Raw genomic sequence first — 24,425 nt, forward strand, 5'->3', positions numbered from 1 at the left:
TGTGTAACTTCCCAAGTTTACCATTTTGATTCTGCTCCACAAATGTGAGATGAAATAAAATAGATGAATGTAATTCTGGAATAATTTGGGTTCTTTGAACACGCTTCCTTCATGCCCTGTTATCTTTGCCATTCCCAGTAGGGTATTTGATCTCTCTGTCACTTCTTATGTTGGACCCTGTTGGATATGTAGCAGTGCGTAAGAACTGAATCAGCAAGACAACTGAGGGATTTAAAGGCAGTTTTTATAACAGGTTGCCTATATGAGGAGTCCAAAAAGGTTCCTATTTTAATCCTATTTTATAAAAACTGCATAGACACCTATGGGCCTTTATAAAATAGGCTCAGAACCAGCTCCAATAATGTGCAAATTACAACATACACATTTACCCTGCTCCGTAGCTGGTGTAAATACTACTACTTAACATTTCTAGAGCGCTACTAGGGTTACGCAGCGCTGTACAATTTAACAAAGAGAGACAGTCCCTGCTCAAAGAGCTTACAATCTAATAGACAAGTGAACGGTCGGTCCGATAGGGGCAGTCAAATATACCTACTTATTTTACAAAATGAAGGATGAATAGGAGGTAAGGGCAGATCATTTCCTCTGCCTTGGGCTTGCCTTCTTTTACACAGACAGGACCAGATTCTGTATATGGTGCCGAAAAAAACACACAACACTATTCTATAAAACTCACATAGATTACACTTAGCGGCCATACTACGACTAAAATTTAGGCACAGCCATTTAACACCAACTAAAACCTGCTGTAAATGCCCACGTCTTATTTAGGCACAGATTGTGCATATTCTGTAACAGTGCGTGTACATTTTAGGATGGCCCCTGTCCCTCCATTGGCCATGCCCTGTTTTGTGATGTGCGCATTAGAATTTACGCGCACCACTTTACATAATACACTTAGAAAGTTGTTTGTGTTAATTCTTTTTTTTTTTTTTTTATTTATTTATTAGCATTTTAGATAATTAAGCATAAACACTTGAAAAGCAAGACACATCTTGGCAAAATACAAAAAGGAAAAAGAAAAATATAATATCCATTTTCTCCAAATTAACAAGAAATTATAGTGTTCATCAAACCACAAAAGAAGAGAGTGAGATCCAAGAATAAGGAAATAAAACCCCTGAATCGTAGGTCAATTAAAGAAAAAGAATGTGTGTACATTCTAATTAGCGCCAATTAGTACCAATAATTGCTTGTTAGTGGTCAATCATTGGCACTGATTAGCCAAGTTAAACAAGTTGCATGCACAAAGGCCATGTGCACTGATTTGCGTGTACACCTTTAATCACCGTTTATGGAATGTGGGAGACATTGTCCCATTTTAACATGTGTGCTTTGAAAATGAGCCTCTATATGATCCTGAATTCTCTGTTTACTACTTCCTTTTTGTCTATAGTGCACAAACCATTGGAGTTGTAATTATTGAAATCCTCATGAATGTTATTAACCTGACTATTCTTTCTATTTACATCTTATCTTCTTAAAACAGAGTTAAGCCAAACATATTTTCCTATATGGGGACCAAAGATAAAAGGGCTATTACAGTACAGGAGATTGCTGTTCTAAAGTAAGTACTCATGTATGTAGTATTCCAGAATTTGATATGCTGAGGTACGTAGGTGTTTTCCAGCTTGCTAATGCTGTCTTTTTCAAATTCCAGAAGTTGAAAGCAAAAATGGTTTAAGTAGGCCCAGGCAAACTTCATATGCTTCTTGACTTTTTCTATACAGGCTTCCAGTTGGGTTCTAAGTACAGTTCAAAATTTTGTGTGTGTGTTTTTTTTTGTTTTGTGATAATAGCCCACTTTATTTAACAGAAAAACTGAAATATTATACTTCACAGTGGTAATTTTACTCCAGTTGAGGTACATCATCCGTTCCCACATTTAAAGTTTGTAAAAGCTAAATAAATAAGGGGCCCTTTTACTAAAATGCATTAAAAATAGGCTTAGCACATTTTAATTCTGGACTTTCCCGCACACTAATCCCATTGTTAATGTGGTCCAAAAATGGGGCTTTTTAAGTTTTGCGGATCCCACACTAATTTCTCCTTTAAACATGTGAGACCTGCAAAAATATTCAAGTGAGCACTTAGTGTCTCCTAAATAATAAGTTTGCATTATCCACTTAGCATGTGCTAATGCAAGCTTCCATGTCCACCCAGTCCATGACATGTTGCCTCCTGAAAAATAAGAAAAGAAACCCAAAAGATAACATGGAGTCAGCACACACTGACAGGCAATTTAAAGCGTTAAAGCATTTTGTAGTAAGACTTTTTTCTACATTAACCCCTCAGATTCTATAAACAGAGACTAAAGTTTTGTGTCCAAATCTGCATGCTAGCCAATTTGTAGCGCAACTTAATTGTTTAACAAGCTAATCAGTGCTGATAATTGACCCCTCAAGCAATTATCAGCACTAATTGGCACTATTTAGAATTTATGCACGCAACTTTCTAAGCTTATTCTGTAAAGTGGTGCATGTAAATTCTAATGCATAGTTCACAAAAGGGGTCATACATACATAAGTACATAAGTATTGCCATACTGGGACAGACCAAAGGTCCATCAAGCTCAGCATCCTGTTTCCAACAGTGGCCAATCCAGGTCACAAATACCAGGCAAGATCCCAAAAATGTACAAAATATTTTATACTGCTTGTTCCAGAAATAGTGGATTTTCCCCAAGTCCAATTTAATAATGGTCTATGGCCTTTTCCTTTAGGAAGTCGTCCAAACCTTTTTTAAACTCTGTTAAGCTAACTGCCTTTACCACATTCTCTGGCAACGAATTTCAGAGTTTAATTACACGTTGAGTGAAGAAAAGATTTTCTCCAATTCGTTTTAAATTTACTACTTTGTAGCTTCATCGCATGCCCTCTAGTCCTAGTATTTTTGGAAAGCGTAAACAGACGCTTCACGTCTACCCATTCAACTCCACTCATTATTTTATACACCTCTATCATATCTCCCCTTAGCCGCCTTTTCTCCAAGCTGTAGAGCCCTAGCCGCTTTAGCCTTTCCTCATAGGGCACTCTGAAAATTTACATGCAGTGTTACAAAAATAGGATGTGGTTTTAGTTGGTGTAAATGGCTGCATCTAAATTTTAGTTGCGTGATGGCTGCTATGTGTATTCTATAAACCACGCCTAATTTTAGGCAAGATTGATAGAATAGCACAAAGCGTGGGGGTTTTTTTTACGCCATATATAGAATCTGGCCCTATGCACACAATAATGCAGTTTAGTAAAAGGGCCCCTAAGTGAGTTTTCTCTGTGGTGGCTCCTTGTACTTTCAGATGAACTCCCTGTAGATATTAAGCTAGAACAAAGCTTCCTGTGCCATCACAAAAAGATGAAAGCCTGGCTCTTCCCTTGAAGTGTCTATTTATTTATTTATTTATTGCATTTGTATCCCACATTCTCCCACCTATTTGCAAGCTCAATGTGGGTTACATAGATTTACCCTGTGTGGAGTCAAATATGTTCCTTTGGGTTATTTCCTGCTAATTATTAGTTGGGGTTTTGTTTTTTTGTTTCACAGTGTTTGTTTTTTTTCTACTTTTATATACAGTTCACTGTATTTGTTTTATGTACACTTTTTTTTTTATAGTTTTGGGGTTTTATTTACCACTAGTAAAAAAGGCCCGTTTCCGAAACAAATGAAACGGGCGCTAGCCAGGTTTTCCTCGTAGTGTGTATGTTTGAGTGAGTGAGTGTGTGTGTGAGAGTGACTGTGTGAAAGAGAGAGAGAGTGACTGTGCGATTGTGTGTCAGAGAGAGATTGTGTCTGTGTGGTTGTGTATCTGTGAGTGAGTGTGTGTGTTTCAGAATGACTGTGTGCGAGTGCGTATGTGAGACACAATGAGTGTGAGAGAGTGAGTGTGTTCCCCCCCCCTCCTACTCCTCTCTTCCCCTTTGCCCCCCCTCTCCCCACCCCCTCTTATGATAGCTAAAGTAGCATCCCTTCCCTTACAGGGCAAACACTCATGGGCAAACTTTGATCTACACCACCATAGATTTAGAATGTTTGGACTTATGGGAGGCTTCATTAGAATGTTGGAGGTGCGTTTTCTATATAGAGATGTGTATGTTCATATGTTTAGTATAGTTACACTGCTTTGAGTAGCTTTACTTAGGCTCGGAAGGGTCTGTAAAAAAATTTTTTAAATAACTGAGATCGGTTAAATGGTGCAAAGCATTTAAGATACAGTTCAGACCTTGCCTCACAGCTTGTCTCTTCTGCATTGAAAGATGTTCTGAAGTGCCAAAGACAACTAACCAGTACTAAACTGAAGTACGGTACAGATAGGTTTTCCTCATCTGTGTACACTACGTGACATGCAGCTGAGTAGGGTATAACTTATAAGACAAGCAAAATGATTGCCAGCTGAAGCCTTTCAGTGCATTTTGTATTTATAATAGAGCATATATTTATTTTCCACACAGATGTCTTTGTGCACAGTCCGTTGAATCGTTTTGCTTGGGCCTCTAGTCCCTTTCCGTTTAGACTTGGTTTACACTTGTTTCTTAGCTAGTTGGAGCTGGGGAGTCCTGAGAACATTTTGCAAACCACAGAAATGTAAAGTTAGGTTCAATGAACTCCTTTTGCTCTAATTTTGCTTTTTGGTAGGAACAGGAGAATGTAGAACTGACTGTTGTCACATACGCTATACATTTTGTTTATAGAATCACCGCACAAAGACTTGCTCATTTAAACAACTGTTTAATGAACTTCAAACTCGGAAACTTCAGCTACAAGAAGTGGCCACTGAAACTGGGAGAACTGCAAGGAAATCTCTTCACGGTAGTCCTCAGGTAAAGAGCCTCTGTTATAGATTCTCATGTGTGTGTGGGGGGGGCCCCGTTATGCATTGTGTAAGTGAAAAATATGTTGTTGTTTGCCCATGTAAACTACTACCGTGTTTCCCCGAAAATAAGACCTACTCCGAAAATAAGGCCTACCGGAGTTTTGCTACAAATTTGTATTATAAGGCATCCCCCAAAAGTAAGACCTACCTGAAGCAGTGCCGCCGAGAGCCGGACAAAGGCTGCCATCGCCGCCCCCCCCCCCCTCCACCGCTCCCGGAACTACCAGTACCTGAAACGCCTCCTTTCACCTTCCTTCGCAAGTTTGGAGCAAGCAGCAGCAGGGCAGGCCACTCCTTCCTTCCGTGTTCCGCCCTCGCCTGACGTAACGTAACAGGCGAAGGCGAGGCACAGAAGGAAGGAGAGGTCTGCCCTGCTGCTGCTTGCTCCGAACTTGCGAAGGAAGGTGAAAGGAGGCATTTCAGGTTGGGAGCGACGGAGGGCGGGTGGAGGGGGGGCCCGGTGACCTCGGTTGGGGGGGGCGACCCCGATGTTTCCCTGAAAAAAAATAAGACCTCCCCTGAAAATAAGACCTAGCGGGACTTGGGGAGGGAAAATTAATATAAGACAGTGTCTTGAGGAGGAAGTGACGTCACCGATGTAGCCGGTAGCCTGGTTGTAGAGCTCCGCGGGTTACGGATTAAAAAAGTGTGAGAAACCCCGATAAAGCGCGAGGGATTCCCCGCAAAAGAAGAAGCAAAGCAGCTATAGTAAATGGCGGCCAAAAAGAAATTGGCAAAATTTAAATATGCAGGGGAATCGCCGAGAGTAGCGAGTAAGGCGAAAACACCACTTCCCCCGCGTGGAGCAAAAATGGCGCCGGACGAAATGGAGTCTGATAATGAAAACGAGGAGCAAGTCGCTGGTGAGATTGAAGTAGAGCGGAGCGAAATTATACGATGGTTTAAAGAACTTAAAACAGAGATGATTAATACTAGGAAAAGCATTCAAGCTGCAGTTACGGAACTCCGCGAAGAAGTGAAAGATATGGGCGGCCGAATGGTAGAGACGGAGGAGCGGATTGAAACGATGGCGGGAGAACTGCAAACTTTGAGGAAGAGTGCTTTTAAAGAACAGCAAGAAAGAAAACTCATGGAGCAACGTTTGGAAGACTTGGAGAACCGCTCGCGGCGGTGTAACTTGAGAATTAAAGGCATCCCTGAGGAAATGCAATTCAGGGAAGCGGAGAAAGTGGTGCGAGAGATTTGTGACTTTATTTTGGAGCAGGGAGCGGATCCTGAAGAAGGATTAGAACGGCCTGCAATAAAAATTGATAGAGCTCATCGGAGCTTGGGGCCGCAGCGGGGGGATTTCCCTCGAGACATCGTGGCATGCTTCCATGAGTTCCAGGTGAAGGAAGCGGTGTGGAGAAAAGCACGTGCATTGGGAGAAATCAAATGGCGCAATGTCCAAGTGCAAATTTTTCAGGACCTGGCGAGATCTACTCTGCAAAAGAGACGAGATTTTAAGGATATTACGAGATACCTGCAAAAAGCGGGTCTGCGCTACAGATGGATATATCCTAAGGGTTTGTTGCTAACAGTGGGAAGCCAGACAAAGAAAATCTTGCAACCTGAGGGAGCATGGAAGATTCTGGCTGCACTTGGATGTATGGACCTGCCGGAGATACCTGAGGCTTCCCAGAATTTCAGCAAAGACAGGCCCCCTAATAGTAAGGGGGGCTGGATCACACGGGCTGGAGGAAGAACTAACAAGAGTCCACCACGTGTGGACAGTGAGACTGAAACGGCTGCAGGCACCTGAAAAGGAAAAAATGCTGGAGGGCAATGGCCCGGAGTTAAAGCTGAGTAAAAACACTTCTACAACCAGGGACTTACTGTTAAGATTTACAAAAGGTTTTGGCATATAGGGGATATGTGGGAGCATGAATGGGGAAAAGAATGATGTATGTTGATGAGCGATGGGGTATGTTGGGGATAAAGAATGGAAAGGGAACCCATCGGAACGACACTTCCTTAGGGATATCACTGGCAGTTAAGGCTAGTGAACAGACGAGGGGATTTTCGGGGAGGGGGGTGGGACAGGGGAGGGAAGGGGAGGTGGGAGGGATAACAGTTGGTTCATGGAATGTAAATGGCATGAATACTCCAGAAAAAAGAAGTATCATAAACAGGGAAATTCGTAAAATGCAATGGGATATCAGTATGTTGCAGGAGACACACATTCAAAAGAAGGATGAGCGGTTAATACAATATAAGAATTTGGGGAAGAGCTACTTTTTGGCGGACCCTAGAGGGGGGAAAAAAGGAGGTCTTGCAATCTATATAAAAGATACGGTCCCTTTTGTTCATGAACAGACTTATTCAGAAAAACAGGGCAGGTGCATTGCGGTTAAAGGTAAGATCAATAACCAGCTAATTACTTTGGTGAATATCTATGCACCCAATGAGGGACAGGGGGCATTCTTTGAGACCCTAAGGTTAGATTTACTCCAATTTGTGACGGGCAATGTAATTTTAGGGGGAGATTTCAATTGGGCATTAACAGATCTTGACTACTCTAAGGGCAGGAAGGGTGGTAGACAGGCTAATACGTCTAAATTACTAAGACTGGTTAAGGAGCTAGATTTAATCGATGTCTGGAGAATGCAACACCCCGGACAGCGGACCTACTCCTTCTACTCACATGCGCAGCGCTCATACACACGGATAGATACAATCTGGGGATCCCGCAACTTATGGGGTAAGGTTCGGGACTCTGATATTGGGAGCATACATACCTCGGACCATGCCCCTATATGGATCTCATGGAAGGGATTGGGGAGAGAACGGGGACAAACATTTTGGAGATTAAATGAATCCTTACTTGATTCTGCAGAGGCATGTGGGGAAATTCGAAGGGTGATATGGGAATATATGGAGGACAATGATACAGGGGATGTAACGGATGGGACCCTATGGGACGCCTTGAAGGTGGTGGTAAGAGGTCATTTGATTAAGAAAGGTAGTCAACGGAAAAAAGAGGGTCAAGTCCAGGAATTGAGGGTACGACAAAGATTGGCTTTTTTGGAAGCCCAACATCAGGGAGGGCGATGTCCTGAAGCGATAAGGGAGCTGCGAGAATGCAGGGCAGAGCTACAACAAATACAAATTAGACAGATGGAATACCATAGAAAGTTAATAAAACAAAAATTTTTTGAATTCAGCAATAAAGCTGGCAGGATGTTGGCACGCAATTTGCGGCAAAGGGTAGTGGGAAACACTATAACTAAAATAAAGGGAGCGGGAGACGGTTTGATGTATCAGGACAAAGAAATTAGGGAACAATTTGCCCGATATTATGCAGCTCTTTACTCATCAGAAGCGAAAATTACAGTGGAGAAGATTCAAGAATATCTAGGTGGGATAGGATTAAGTAGCCTAACTGAGCAACAGAGGGAGTCCCTGGACAAACCCATAACGGCAGATGAGATAGATAAAATTATTAAGGGCTTGAAAGGGGGTAAAGCACCTGGACTTGACGGGTACACGGCTAAATTCTATAAGATACTGGGACAGGAGCTAAGGCCACTATTAGTGCGGGTAGGGAATGAATGCTTCAAATCAGGGACCCTACCGAGGAGCATGTATGAGGCGGGGATTTCAGTTCTTCCCAAACCTGGGCGAGACCCAACAATATGTGGTTCATATAGGCCAATTTCTCTCATAAATATAGATATTAAAATATTAGCCAAGGTAATGGCAGAGAGGATTAATAAATTTCTCCCTCAGTTAATCCACACGGATCAAGCAGGTTTTATACCTAAGAGACAAGTAGCTGATAACATAAGGAGAACCCTAAATATTGTTTGGGAGGGCCAAAATAGGGAGGAGGCTTTGGTGCTGTTAACAACTGACGCAGAAAAGGCCTTTGATCGGGTTGAGTGGATTTACCTGTGGGAGGTATTAAAAGCTATGGGATTTGGGCCAGGGATCATATCATGGCTAAGGGGATTGTATGCGAGACCTGTGGCCAGGATAAAGGCGAATGGAGGGTATTCAGATCAAGTGCAGATACAAAGGGGTACCAGACAGGGCTGCCCCCTCTCTCCCTTGCTTTTTGCCATTGCGATCGAGCCTCTTGCACAGAAGGTTCGGGAGACAGCTCAAATAAAGGGCCTCTGTGTGGGGGATAGGGAACATAAAATAGCTCTGTTTGCAGACGACATTCTTTTTTACGTGAGTCACCCAGAGGTGTCGTTAACAAACATCTGCAAAGAGATCAAAGTTTTTGGGGAAATGTCTGGATTTAAAGTCAATTATGATAAATCAGAGGTGTTGGGAGTGGTGGGGCCCCCTTCAGATACCGAAGCTATGTTGGAAAAATTTCCCTTCAGGCAAGCTCGGGAGAACTTTAAATATCTGGGCATTTGGATTCCTAGGGACCTAACAAAGTTATATGGATTAAATTACGATCCCCTATTTAGGGAACTGCGCACAGACATGAGTCGATGGAAGAATGGGCTGCTGTCCTGGTGGGGCAGGATAGCGGTGGTTAAGATGAACTTGGTCCCGCGAATGTTGTTTCTTTTCCAAACGTTGCCTTTGGAAGTTCCACCAGTGGTTTTGAATAAATTACAATCAGATATTTCCCGGTTTGTATGGGGGGGTAAGAGAGCAAGAACTTCGAAAAGAATTATGTGGAAGGGAGTAGAGGAAGGGGGAAGAGGACTACCCAACTTAATATGGTACTACCAAGCAGCCCAATTGAAACAAGTGGCGGAGTGGAGTAAAGGAGATAGATCACCAGTGGCGACCTTAGAGCAAAGCCTGGTTCCAAGGGGTAATTTGGAGAAAGGAGTATGGGGGTCCGGACGGATGTGCAGTTTACCTCAGGGGAATAGTAGTCCCTTTGTGTCACACCTGCAACATACCTGGGATGTATTAAAAAATAAATTCCGGAAGGGGGTGAAAACCTCTACTTTGGCGCATATAACCCATGAAGATGAGTTCCACGCAGGACAAGAGGGGGGGGTATTTCGTGAGTGGAACCGAAAGGGCCTGCGGAGATTTAGGGATCTTATGTCGGATGGGGTAATGCGAGACTTTAAGACATTAAAGAGGAAGTTTGATTTACCAGAATCAGATTATTTTGCATACATACAGGTTAGACATTTCATGACGGGACAGGGGTGGTTGACATCGGACCCGAGGGAAAAGGAGCAATTGGAAAATATTTGGGTGACCCTGGAAGGTGGGAGGAAAGGAATTTCAAGGTTATATAAATACATTAGGGGAGAGAAGATGCTCAAATTGCCCTATATGAATGCATGGGAACGTGATTTAAATATGGAAATGAGTGTGAAGGAGTGGGAGAGGATGTGTTTAGAGGTGAAAAAAGCATCGGTGTGTGTACTAATTAAAGAAAATGCATATAAAGTTTTAAGTAGATGGTATTACACACCCGATAGGCTAAAGCGAATGTATCCTATGGTATCTAATCGATGTTGGAGGTGTGAAGCAGAAATAGGAAATTTCTTACATGTCTGGTGGTCATGTCCTCTTATACAGACTTTTTGGGTGGAAATTGCTATGCATTTGACGCGCATATTGGACACACAGTTCCCGGTAGAACCTACGTGGTGTTTGTTGGGATGGGGAAATAAAAGGGGCCAGAAGTGGCAGAAGAGGCTTAAAAGACTGGGGTTGGCAGCCGCCAAGCTGGAGATAGCAGCCCATTGGAAACAAAGACTGGGACCTACAATCACAGACTGGACAATGAGAATCAAGAACATTGTGGGCCTAGAACAATTGACTGACAAAAGACAAGGCAGATATAAGCCAGATGCGAAAGAATGGTCTCAAATAGAACGATTATGGAGTAGTGAATTACCTGTATAGGAGATTTTGCCAAGAGGGAATAAGGGGGGAGCAGGGGGGGGGGGGAGTTGATTTGGGTGGGAGGGTGGGTGGGTAGGGAGAAAATTATCAAAAAAGATTGTGATTTACAGTTGATGTTGGATTTTATTTGCTGGACATGTCAGAGCAGTCGGTTGGCTGTTCTGGCAAACAGTGTATTTTTTCCATTATGTTGTGTTCAATAAACAATTTCAAATTTAAAAAAATATATAAGACAGTGTCTTATATTCGGGGAAACACGGTATATGTTGGGAAAACCAAAAGGAAATTATGTGTAAGGTTGGCAGAGCATAAAAATTGTATTAAAAATGGACATTTGGTACTTTGGTGGAACAATGTAAACAGAAAAGGCATGTTTTCGAGGATTTGCAAATATGTGTATTAAGCAGGTGATATAAATAGACTGTTAACAGGAACAACAAAGAGCTATTTTTGAATATATAGTATACAACCAGTGGCGTAGCAAGGAGGGCTGCCACCCGGGGCGGTTCACCGTTGCACCCCTTCCCCCCCGGGTGCAGCACGATGAGCCCCCCCCCCCCCGACCCGACCCAGTGCCTACCTTCCTCAGCTCCCTCCAACCAGCTGAGCACCCTACCTTTAAAGAAATTTCGGAAGCCGTGGAGAGGCAAGTAAAAGAAGCGCCTGCAAGTAAAAGAAGCGAGGATAATCATCGGGCCTTCCCTCACGCTGTCTATCCCGCCCTTGCGGAAATAGGAAGTTGCGTCAGCGGAGGGCGGGACAGACAGCGTGAGGGAAGGCCCGATGACGATCCACACTTCTTTTACTTGCAGGCGCGAGGCGCTGCGCCTCGCCTCTCCACGGCTTCCGAAATTTCTTTAAAGGTAGGGTGCTCAGCTGGTTGGAGGGAGCTGAGGAGGGTAGGCACTGGATCGGGGGAGGGTGTCATTGTGCTGCACCCGGGGGGGGGGAGCTGGCAGGGAGCACCCCCCACTTGCTACACCACTGTATACAACCCTGTGATCTCTTCATGAATTTGGGGATTATGCGGGACTTGGCTTAAATCTTCATAAGTCGGAGGCTCTACCTTCGTTGGAACAGATTAAGGCCTTGTGGGGTGATTGTTTTCCATTGCAGTGGGCGGTGACCTCGTTTAAGTGTCTGAGCGTTCAGCTTTCTATGAATGTGTTGGTCTTATGCTCTATTAATGTTCCATTAACATTGGAGGCTACCCAACATCAATTGGAAAGCTGGAAGGGCCTCCCTCTTTCCCTCTTATCCATATGGTTATTTTCCCTAGGTGGCTGCATTTATTGCAAACCCTTCCTATTACCTTAAAACAAACAGATTTGGCTTCTCTCGACTGAATGCTCAATAGATGCTGCTGGGTGCTAGATTCTGCGTTTTTCTCTTATGTTGGGGCATTGGGCCAGGAGAGGGCTTGGTGTGCCAGATTTTAAGCTTTATAACCAGGCCATTTAAGGGATTGGCTATCTGAAACATCGTTTTACTCCATTGGAAATGGAGGTTTGCTCCCTATAACAATGTTTTTGCTTCATGTTCTGGTCGCTCAGATCCCAGTGCAGTTTAGGTGTAGTGTGCTTCTTAAATCAGTGCAGTGGGGGGGGGGGGGGTGGAATGTGTTAGGTTGTTGTGGGGGGGGAGACCCTACGCTTAGAGATCAGCTTCCTATTCAAGGGAAGGCGAACTTTGAACCTGGGATGGATAATGCTGTCTTTTTAGATTGGTCATGGTATTACTAGGATGAAACACATCTTGAGCACGGACTATGTGTTCTCCCTTTTGCGGATCTCTAACAACATCTGGAAGTTCAATGGGGCAACAAGTTTGCCTGTTGCCAGCTTAAGCTGTTAATTCCTTGACTGAAGGTGTTCTTTGACAAGGAATGGGGGCTAAATTGAAGGAGTTTTTCTATAGGATTCTAGTGCAGGGTGTTTCTGTTTCTGGCTTACATAAGGCCCTTCAGCGGGCATTGTTGGGGAATAACTTGGAGAAACTGAAACACAAATGGTCTACAGATCTTGACATTCCTCTAGATCAGCGTTTTTCAACCAGTACCGCGGCTATGGCAGCTCTCCCAAGTGTGCCGTGGGGGCCTGGGTAAACCACGGATTTCACAGATACTAAAAGCAATTAAAAAAGAGTGCAGTTCTGTTTTTGACCTGCTCTGTCCTTGTCTGTTGGGTCCCACCCCCCTGATGTGCTGTTCTCTTCCTGTGGGGGTGGGACCTGGCAAGTCAACACGCATTTGGCTGCCCTCACATACCAAGCACCCTTCATACGCATTCAGGGACTAGTTCCCTCCCTGTGGTCTGCCATCTCTCACACTCTACCCAGTACAGTATATCTCCCCCTCTCCTTCCTGTCCATGATCTGGCACCTCTTCCCTCAATCCCAAACCCCCCACCCTACATCCTGCCTTCGAACTCAGACAAAAGTGGGGTATAAATGTTCATAAATAAATACATTATAACTGAGGTCTTCCGCCCCCTCTGATAACTTCTCTCCCTCAACTGTGTCCTGCCCTGCTGGGTCAAAAAGGAAATTGCGTCAGAAGGGGGGCAGGACACTAGAGAAGGGAAGCTGCGGGGCCTGTCATGGGAAACCTTAAAGACAAAGTTGGAAGGTGGGATGCAGGGGTGCAGAGTTTGAGAATAAGGACGAGGTGCTGGACTGGAGCTGGGGGAGTGTGAGAATGAGGGAGAGGTGCTGGTCTGAGGCTGGGGGTTTGAGTGTGAGCGGGAGACACTGAGACTGGAGGTTTGAGAATGAGGGAAAGTTATTGGTCTGGGGCTGGGGGTTTAAGAATGAGGGAGGGGTGCTGGACTGGGGCTTGGGGGACTTTGAGAATGAGAGAGAGCAGTTCTACATGGGGGGCAAGGAGGAAGAGAGGTGCTGCATCAGGGGCAGCAAGGAGGGAAAGAGGTGCTGGACAGGGAAGAGAGATTCAATGAGGTGAGCACGGAGGACAGTCAGCATGGAGAGGGAAAGAAGTGCTGGACTGAGGAGGAGGTGGGGAGGAGGAGAGAGGTGCCAGGACCTGTGAGGAGAGACAATACCACAGAGGAAAATTAGTGAAATGTTGCACATATAGGGTAGGAAAGAGGGGAGACATGCTATACATAAATGGAAGGGAAGACAGGCTGAACATAATGGGAAGGGAAGAGGGAGACAGGCTGAACGTGAAGGAAGGGGAAGAGGGGAGACGGGCTGAACATAATGGAGAAGGGAAGAGGGGAGACGGGCTGAACATAATGGGAAGAGGGGAGACGGGCTGAACATAATGGGAAGAGGGGAGACAGGCTGAACCTGAAGAGAAAGTAAAGGAAGAAGGGAGACAGGCTGAACATGAAGGGAAGGGAGAGGGAAAGCAAGATAGATTTGAGAAACGGGCAGAGAAATTTAAAAAAACTGAACGTGAAAGATCAGTGTCAAGCAGACATAGGGCAGGAGATGAGAAAAGAAATAGCAAATGGAAAGGAAACCCTGGAAACAGAGTTAAGAGCACACGCAGAGGAAAACAGAACCAAACAAGAAGATTGGACTAATAAAATCACCAGACTACAAAGGTAGGAAAAATTATGGGTTTTTTTCAGTTTGTTGATTGAATTACATCAGTGTTGAGAATTTACATCTGTCAGCTTTATTTTGCACTGTACAGGAGGACATTCATTTCTTTATATTTCTCTGGTGTTGCACGACATGCAGAGTACGGTATCTCTGCTTTCAGTTTTTGTCTACATGTTTTTTGTGGTTCCCTGTTTTGTATCAGGTAAGAGTCATGTTCTACATTTGCCTCTGAGGTGAAGGATTCTGGTGTCTGTGTAGGAGTCCGTAGCAGCCCATCTTGATCCAGTTTCCCTGTAGCATGTACATTGGTTCTCTAATGTATTTCAGTAGTATAATTAAATGAAATAACTACTTTTGAAGGTTACAGGTATGGGTATGGACGGAGGAGATTACTTGCAGGGATGGAATGGGTCTTAGCAGGAGCGGGCGGATATGGGTTAGATTCCAGTAGTGTGCCTTGACAATTTTTATGCTTTGTACGTGTGCTGTGAGATGAAAAAGGTTGAAAATCACTGCTCTAGATAATTGAGATATCTCTGCCACCATTAAAGGTATACCAGAGTTGGTATCAGGAGCATGGCTTCAGGACAGGAATGTAATTTTAGAGATTTACACAGGACTTATTTCTCACAATTACAGATGTTTAGGGCATGGAGAGTGCTCTCTCCACAGTGTCTTAAATGTGGGGCTGCAGAGGGTACTTTTGTTTATTCCTTTTGGATTGCATAGTGATTTAACATTTTTGATCATCCATTGTGTGCTTTATGTCTTGCATATTTAAATGTGGGTTCAGTGGAGCAGTTGGTCTTGGACCAGCCAAAGGGCCTTCAGGGGCTCTTCTAGGGAAAGACAGCTATTATGTCATACATATAATGTCCTTGGTGGTTCAGAAGTGTATTCTGCAACATTTGATCTCTCCACACTCACTGGATTATTAGCATTGGAGAAACCAATTACATTTGTTAGCCACTTGGGAGGTGAGAGAAGCCAGAGGTTTCTTTAAGAGGAAAGTTTGTGAGGAGTGGCCTAGTGGTTAGGGTGGTGGACTTTGGTCCTGGGGAACTGAGGAACTGAGTTCGATTCCCACCTCAGGCACAGGCAGCTCCTTGTGACTCTGGGCAAGTCACTTAACCCTCCATTGCCCCATGTAAGCCGCATTGAGCCTGCCATGAGTGGGAAAGCGCGGGGTACAAATGTAATTAAAAAAAATTTTTTTTAATAAAAAAAATGTAAAGGTTTGGAAGCTTATTTGGATATTCTGTCTCGAAGGGGTCGGGGGGGGGGGGGTTCTTATTTGTAAGTTTTCCTGTTTATTCTGTTTTAATAGTAGAATATCGGCATCAGTTCAGATTCGTAAGGTGGGGGGTGGAGTGGGGGTAGAATGGCTTACCTTGCATAGTTTGGAATCTGGGAGGCATCAGCCTAGACTCCTGGGTTCCACTTGAGTTTCTGGTCTTTGGGATAGGGGGGAGGGTAGTTGTAGTGAATAACGTTTTGGTTATGTTCTGGGGTATATTCAAGCACGCTGTAGTCACACCACTTCTCAAAAAACCTTCACTTGACCCCACCTGTCCCTCCAACTACCGCCCCATCTCTCTTCTACCCTTCCTCTCCAAATTACTTGAACGCGCTGTCCACAGCCACTGCCTTGATTTCCTCTCCTCTCAGGCCGTCCTCGATCCGCTTCAATCCGGCTTTCGCCCACTACACTCGACAGAAACAGCACTCTCTAAAGTCTGCAATGACCTATTCCTTGCCAAATCCAAGGGACACTCTTCCATCCTCATCCTCCTCGACCTATCTGCCGCCTTTGACACCGTCAATCATAATTTACTTCTTGACACACTCCTCATTCGGGTTCCAGGGCTCCGTCCTCTCCTGGTTCTCTTCTTATCTTTCCCAACGCACCTTCCGAGTATTTTCTAATGGCTCTTCTTCCACCCCCATCCCGCTCTCTGTTGGGGTTCCCCAAGGATTTGTCCTTGGACCGCTTCTTTTCTCGATCTACACCTCTTCCCTGGGCTCGCTAATCTCATCACATGGTTTCCAGTACCATCTCTATGCTGATGACACCCAGCTTTATCTCTCCACTCCCGACATCACAGTCGAAACCCAGGCCAGAGTTTCGGCCTGCCTCTCAGACATCGCTGCCTGGATGTCCAACCGGCATCTGAAACTGAACATGGCAAAGACTGAGCTTCTTGTCTTTCCACCCAAACCCTCTTCTCCTCTTCCCCCACTTGCCGTCTCTGTTGACAACGCCCTCATCCTCCCCGTCTCTTCAGCCCGCAATCTCGGAGTCATCTTCGACTCCTCCCTCTCCTTCTCTGCCCATGTCCAGCAGACTGCTAAGACCTGTCGCTTCTTCCTCTATAATATTAGCAAAATTCGCCCATTCCTCTCTGAACAGACCACCCGAACCCTCGTCCACTCGCTCGTTACCTCTTGTCTTGACTATTGCAACCTTCTTCTCGCTGGCCTCCCGCTTAGTCATCTATCCCCCCTTCAAGCTGTCCAAAATTCCGCCGCACGTCTTATCTACCACGTGAACCGATACTCTCATATCACCCCTCTCCTCAAGTCACTTCACTGGCTCCCTATCCGCTACCGTATTCAGTTCAAGCTTCTCCTATTGACCTTCAAATGCACTCAATCTGCAGCCCCCCATTACCTCTCTGCCCTCCTCTCCCCGTATGTTCCCGCCCGTAACCTCCACTCTCAGGACAAATCACTTCTATCTGTACCCTTCTCCAACACCGCTAACTCCAGACTCCGCCCCTTCTGCCTCGCATCACCTTATGCCTGGAACAGACTTCCCGAGCCCATACGCCAAGCGCCCTCCCTGCCCATCTTCAAGTCCTTACTTAAGGCCCATCTCTTCTCCCTTGCTTTTGGCGCCTAACCACCTTCCCCATTCATGCTACCTACACTGACTACATAGTTTGTAACCTTTAGATTGTAAGCTCTCTTGAGCAGGGACTGTCCTTCCCCATGTTAAACTTGTACAGCACTACGTAACCCTGGCAGCGCTATAGAAATGCTAAGTAGTAGTAGTATATTGGGGAGGTAGGGGGATGTGGGGTTCATTTGGATATGACAACAAAATTTTAGTTGATAGATGCTTTGTGATGCTATATACTTGTTATCTGTTGGTCATTTTATTCTGAAACAAGTTCAACAGTTTAAAAATAAATTTTACCTTGAGCAGATGTAATGTCCACACCTTCAGTCTAGGCATTTATTTCTGCAGGATTTGTCTAGTGTTTTATGAAGACATGTAGGCACCTATGTGTCTTAAAAAAATTTGAAAGAAAATGGGTGCCTTCCTGCCCTATTAACCCAGGCACCTGTAAAATTACCCTCTAGAGGACTGAAGGATTCTTTGTTTGTTTTCACATTTTATCAGTATTGCAGCCTGTTTCACATTTTGGATATCTGTGCCTCTTTTCTGTCTCCTGTAAAGACTGACCATCACCTCAGTCTTCCTGTTGCCCACAGGCTTGTATGGGTTTCTAATCGCATAATTATGAAGGTTATGGAATACAGTTAACTTTTTCTAAATCCAGATTTATGGTTAAGTAATGATGTTCTATTTATGTTTTTGAATGTTAGGAATATAACAGGAACCAGTGAACAAGTTCAGCAGGCAATGACATCTCTCAGGGATATTGGATTTATTAACTACTATGGAATGCAGAGGTTTGGTACCACAGCTGTGTCTACATATCAGGTTGGAAGGTGTGTTTCAGTTCATACCATTCCGTCTCACTAAGATACTGTTATTGTTTTACAATTTATCACAGTTTTATTTATAAATTTCAGTAATATATCTTAGACACACCTTTATGTTTTCTGAAAGATTTTCCTTTTATATGTGGATTAATAATTATAAAACCTTTCTGAAAACTTTACTGAAATGCTAAGCATTTCTAATTTGTTTGTCAAACTTTACTGGGCTCTGAGCAACTGGGAGGAGTGGGACTGAGTTTCATGATCATGTGGGTCTTAGATGTCTGATTCTCATTGTGTAGTAGTTTGAACCATTCCAACTTCTACCAAGTGCTGGTACTAGCAAAATACAGTGTTGATGTTCTGGTGGTAGTCATTGACTCCATTTAAAAAAAGAATTGTGTATTGTTTTTAGTTTTGGGCTTTTATCATTTTTTGTTTTGACCAGATAGGAAATAATAAAAAAAAAATTAACAGTTTTAAAATCTCCTAGTTAGATTTTGACAGATGAAAGTGGCTAAGAGGCATATTTTCAAAGCACTTAGCCTTCCAAAGTTCCATAGAAACCTATGGAACTTTGGAAGGCTAAGTGCTTTGAAAATATGCCGTAAATTAAGGAATCTACTGGCCATCATCAGAACTTCCTGCAGAAATTAGATGTGAATGCTTATTCTTTTTTTTTTTTTTAAGTTTTTTATTTATGCTTTTTCCATAACCATACAGAATCAAAATTAAACACATGCCTTTCACAAATTGGATAACATTAAAATGGCTGCGTATTACAGTTCCATGTCCCATCATCCATTAACACCATTCTGCTAATCTCCACCTCCCACGTGAATGCTTATTCTTGACCAATAGATTTTCCTGGCAAGTGATGATTTTGTGCTGTCTTAATAATGATCTTGTAATTTGCTAGTTGGAGATATCCTGATATGTGTCAGTCATAATGTGCTTGTTACAGTCCTGTACTTTTAAATAATGAGTAAAGTTTTGATTACAAAACAGAATTCCAGTGTCACAATGATACAGGTAACATGGGAACACCCCATTTCTTAGCCCAGCTCTTAATCTTTGTTGCTGGGAACACTGTTTGCTAAGGGAGAACAAGTCACTGTGCCAATTAGTGAAACTCTGATTACAGATTGTCACTGCCTGCATGTGATGAGGAGAGGGTTAAAGCAATGATGAGAAAAACAGATAGTTGTGAATGATCACTCATGCTTTATGCCCAGCATGGGCTGGTTCCGATTGAGCTGGAGGTTGAAAAGAAGAAGGGGAGGTTGCTGGAGTAAAATGTATTTGTATGAATAAATGCAGCTGAAGCAAGTAAAAACCAGATACAGGAAAGACATTATTAGTTGACTGTAACATGAGGTGTACACTTCTTATTCCAAAAAAGTAAGAACTATAACATAGAAGTATATTAGAACAGAGTAGAGGAGAACCTAAAGGATAAATAAGCGCAAAAGAGGAAACGAACAAAAAAGAAATGGACAACATATTATTGTTGTCTTCTACTATAATAAAAAGCAACCTCAACATTCTGAGGACACTGACGTCACTCAGTCTCCCAGAACGGTTTGTGGATTCATGGTGGTGAAGCCACCCCACAGACCCGTGCCCCGCCCTCACGTCATGACGTCGAGGGCAGGAAAAAAAAAAATCTCCTAAACAAACGGTTGACCCCCCCCCCCCCCCCTAAACCTGCAGCTCAACACAAGGACCCCCAGCCCCCCCCCCCCCCCCCCCACAACAACCCCCTCCTGAGACACCCACCTTTGCGTTGCTTTGCCGGCGGGGGACCCGAAACCCCGCCAGCACAAGCCCTGTCTGCTCACTATGGCGTCATCTTCGGCATTCCTAACCTGTGGAGGCAGGGCTTCTGTGCGTCTGACGTCCTGCACATGCATGACGTCAGACGCACAGAACTCCGCCCTGCACAGCTACCGACGATGACGCCGTACTCAGCACACAGGACTTGTGGTGGCGGGGTTCCGGGTCCTCCGCCGCCAAACCAACGCGAAGGTGGGTGCGATGGGCACGGTGGGTCGGATGGCTGCGGCCGGATGCATCGCCGTGGGTGGGATGGTGCCGGGAGGGGGGGCATCGCACCTCACAGGCAACTGCTCAATGAGGAAAACCTTGCTAGCGCCCGTTTCATTTGGGTCAGAAACGGGCCTTTTTTACTAGTGTTTAGATATTTGATTTCTCACCACCAGAAGTCTAAGTATTTCTGATAACGCTTATTCAGATTTAGAGTGACTCAAATTGCCATGCAGTAATAACTTTCCTAGTTTCTTTCGGGGTTAGCGCACGTGAAAGTATTTAATGGATTTGTATTACTTTGGAATGTGATTTGAACAAAAGAAGCAGCTAAAGGCTAGATTTACTAAAATGTACTAATGCTGTTAATGTGTGTTAATTGTAACTTAGGTTCCATTGTATAAAATGAGACTTGTGGTAAATAATATGCATTAGTGCACTTTTTTACATTTAGGTCTAGATTTACTGTGTCCAAATAGTGATGACCATGAAGACAGGCAAGCAGATTCTTTAGATTGATAAGTTGTAGAGGACAAAATGGCTGTTTTTATTTTGCTGTATTTTAGAGCGATTCTCCAAAACAAATGGAATGAAGTGATGGATTTAATATTAAAACCGCGGCCTGGAGGTTGGTACAGCAAGACACAAATTTGAGGGGGGGGGGGGGTTTGTTTTAGTTTAAATCCGTGCTCACAAAGATGAATCAGGGAATATACACTACACAGCATGGTGGGCTGTGATAAAACACTTTCCCCATATAAAGCATATTTTACCTATGGAAAATGGCTGATATGCATGGACTTTTACACATTCCTCACATAAGTATTCGTGGGGACATAATTTGAATAGCGTTTTGATGGTCCACGTGTATTTTATGAAATACACATGTACTTGCATAGGAGGCAATTCTATAACTGGGTGCCCTGATGCTGTGCCGTGAGAGCCTACTCCAAGATTCAATTGTAGAATATTAGTGTAACCTGGTGTTGGCGTGCCTTACATGCCCACAGATACACCAGCCACAGACCTGGTGTATTGCAGCAAGGGCATATGTAAGTTATACCGCTTACAGAATACTATAAGGCGGAACAGACCTGTGTCCCGCCAATGCTTTTCCGCTGTGAACTCCCCCCTCCTTTGCATTTACATGCCATGCCACCTACAAGCATCTTTACAGAATGGTGCTTAGTTGCTTGGCTTGTACTTATATGTTGGTATTCTGTAAATTCACATGTGCATTCTATTAGGGATAGTTCTGAGAATCTATTTTATAAAGGCACGTAGGTGCTTCTGTTGCCTTTATAAAATAGATGCTTTTTTGACATTTCACATAGGCACCCTGTTATTAAATTGCCCTCCATGTTTGCTCGTTTATATCCTGTATTAGTATCTGTACAAACTAAACAAAGTAAATGTCATGGAAGAAATAGGTACTCAGAGTAAGCTTTTATTTGAGAGTATGCCATGTAACATTGTTTTATTAGGACACAACACTAATCATGAGAAAATGTATTTTTTAATTGTTAATCTGATTTCTAAAACCTAGCTTGATGTATGCATTAACTGATTCTCACCCATTACCATTCATTGCCCTCCTGGAGTTGTAAATTCTGTTTCTCTTCCTCTTCTACAAACATTACTGTTCATTCATCCTTCCCCCTCGCCATTCTTTTGCTTTACAACTGTTTACCGCTCTGAAAATCCATAGTGCAGCCTGAAGTGTACCTCTATATTTGGACATCATTACCCTAGCACTGTCCATATTGACTAGATGAAGGGAACGCAGCTTTTGTAGGCTATGTACAATTGTATTATGTTAGTCCAATCAAAAACAGAGAAAAATTGAGGCCAATAAAGACCATATGGCCTATTCAGTCTGCCCATCCATGCCATCTATTTCCATTCCACTCCCTTAGAGATCCTATTTACTTGTCCCAAGCTTTCTTGAATTCAGATACAGTTTTTGTCTACACTACCTCCACTGGGAGGCCATTCCACAAATTCACCACTCTTTCCATGAAGAAGTATTTCATCGGGTTACTTCTGAGTCTGTCCCCTTTCACCTTCATCCTACGCCTTCTCGTTCTAAAGCTCCTTTTAATTGAAAGAGACACACCTCCTGTGCATTTTTGCCATGTAGGTATTTAAACGTCTCTATCATATCTCCTCTCTCCTGCCATTCTTCCAAAATATACATATTGAGATCTTTTAAGTCTATCCCCAAACGCTTTGTGATGAAGACTACTGACCATTTTAGTAGCCTCCCTCTGGACCAACTCCATCTTGTTTATATCTTTTAGAAGGTGTGTTCTCCAGAATTGTACATAATATTCTACATGAGGTCTCACCAGAGTCTTATACAGTGGCATCATCACCTCAGGGAGGGGCTGGTACCTGTTCAAATGGAGTTGCATAGATATCACGTTTATACCAGAGATCCAATAATGTACCCTTGACCAATGAAGGAACTTTTTTTATGATTTAGACAGCATATGATCATTTTTGTTTTGTGGTTGCAGCTGAAAAAGGATATATGGTTAAATGCAGAGAAGAATGGGCAAAAACCAAAGATCCAGATGCAGCCCTCAAGAAACTGCCTGTGAAAAGATGTGTAGAGGGGCAACTATTGCGAGGACTTTCCAAGTACGGATTGAAAAATATTATCTCAGCGTTTGGCATAGTGAGTGTAACATGATCATTTCTGGGGTTGTTTTCCACCATCTGAGGTTTACATTGGTTCTTAAAGGATGATAAATAGGTATGTAAGATAGGCAGTATTAGAACTTATATTCCAGTTAAGTTGGGGTGGGGAGGGGGGTTCTGTTTTAAAGTTGCATTGTGGCATAACTAACCAGAATTGGGCTGTATTGAAATGCACAGCTGTGGCTACATAAGACTTGCTCCAAGGCTTTTTCCTTCCTTTTTTGACACTTTCATTTTGTGTGTGTTTTTGGTATCTTACTGTGTTTGTAATTTATAAGATATTTAGGCACCTGTGTCTTTATAAAACAGGTGCCTGCTTGACCTCCCAATCTAGACAACCTGTTATAAAATTACTCTCAAGGTTTTCAATGACAGCAGGGAGCACAGTTCACTGTTCAAAATTTATAGAGGCTGAAACTTTTCATTCAAAAAGTCATTACCTACAGTGGGCGTTCAGCATCACATACATTATTGCAGTAACAGTGGATGTTGACTAGCATTTTGCAATCAACTGATCGCAGCCTCAGGGAGAACATAATTGGACCTTTGCATATTTCTTTTAATGAAAAACAAAACATTTGAAGAATTCCAAAATAACACTAAACAAAAAAAAAAAAAAAAAAACTCACTGTTCAACTGCTTTTTTGCACTCATCACCAGTACGTTCTACAAAATAGCGGATGCACAGTAAGGGTATCCTGCAACAGCAGTGGCCTATATCAACAGACGAGGTGCAAAGCGTGTGGTCAAACATAGAAAAATGTAGGCAGATAAAGGCTATATGCCCATCCATGCCGTCTACTCTCCCTATCACTCCCTAGGAGATCCTATATACTTATTCCAAGATCTCTTGAATTCAGATACTGTTTTCATCTCCACCACTTCCACTGGGAAGCCATTCCACACATTCACCATCTTTTCTATGAAGACGTATTTCCTCAGGTTACTTCTGAGTTTAACCCATTTCACCTTCATCTTATGCCCCCTCGTTCCAGAGCTTCCTTTCAATTGAAAAAGACTCGTCTCTTGTTCATTTATGCTGTATAGGTATTTAAATGTCTCTATATCTCCCCTCTCCCACCTTTCTTCCAAAATATACATATTGAGATCTTTAACCACCCTGTTTACAAAGCCTGTCCCCATATGCTTTATGACAAAGACCACTGACCATTTTAGTAGCCGTCCCCTGGACCATCTCTAGCCTGTTTATATCTTTTTGAAGGTACAGTCTCCAGAATTGTACACAATAGTCTAAATGAGGTCTCACCAGAGTCTTATTCAGGGACATCATCACCTCCTTTTTTCTGTTGGCCATTCCTCTCCCTATGCACCCAAACATTCTTCTAGATTTCGCTGTCGTCCTTTCTACCTGTTTTGGCCGCCTTAAGATCATCTCATGCGATCACACCCAAGTCCCACTCCTCTTTCATGCACAAAAGTTCTTCACCCTGCTGTTCCCTTGAGTTTTTGCAGCCCAAATGCAGGATCCTGCATTTTGTAACATTAAATGTAAGTTGCCAAAGTCAAGACCATTCCTCTAGCTTTGCTAAGTCCTTCTTCATGTTAGTCACACCATCAGGGGTGTTTACCCTGTTGCAGATTTTGGCGTCATCCACAAAGAGGCAAACCATACCAGACAGCTCTTCAGCAA

At 43.4% G+C, this 24,425-nt stretch overlaps 1 protein-coding gene across 3 annotated transcripts in view; it reads left to right on the top strand.

The window, feature by feature from the left end:
• The window catches only part of PUS7 (pseudouridine synthase 7), a 66,275-nt gene that overhangs the window by 23,800 nt on the left and 18,050 nt on the right, over window positions 1-24,425 (top strand). For all 3 annotated transcript variants that reach the window (XM_030216036.1, XM_030216037.1, XM_030216038.1), the window contains exons 7-11: window positions 1,511-1,588; window positions 4,707-4,835; window positions 17,909-18,034; window positions 20,638-20,699; window positions 22,591-22,751. In XM_030216036.1, the coding sequence (XP_030071896.1) occupies window positions 1,511-1,588; window positions 4,707-4,835; window positions 17,909-18,034; window positions 20,638-20,699; window positions 22,591-22,751 (556 nt within the window). The remainder of the gene's footprint in view (window positions 1-1,510; window positions 1,589-4,706; window positions 4,836-17,908; window positions 18,035-20,637; window positions 20,700-22,590; window positions 22,752-24,425) is intronic.

The sequence above is a fragment of the Microcaecilia unicolor genome, chromosome 10 (genome assembly GCF_901765095.1).
Source record: "Microcaecilia unicolor chromosome 10, aMicUni1.1, whole genome shotgun sequence".
NCBI classification, from domain to species: Eukaryota; Metazoa; Chordata; class Amphibia; order Gymnophiona; family Siphonopidae; genus Microcaecilia; species Microcaecilia unicolor.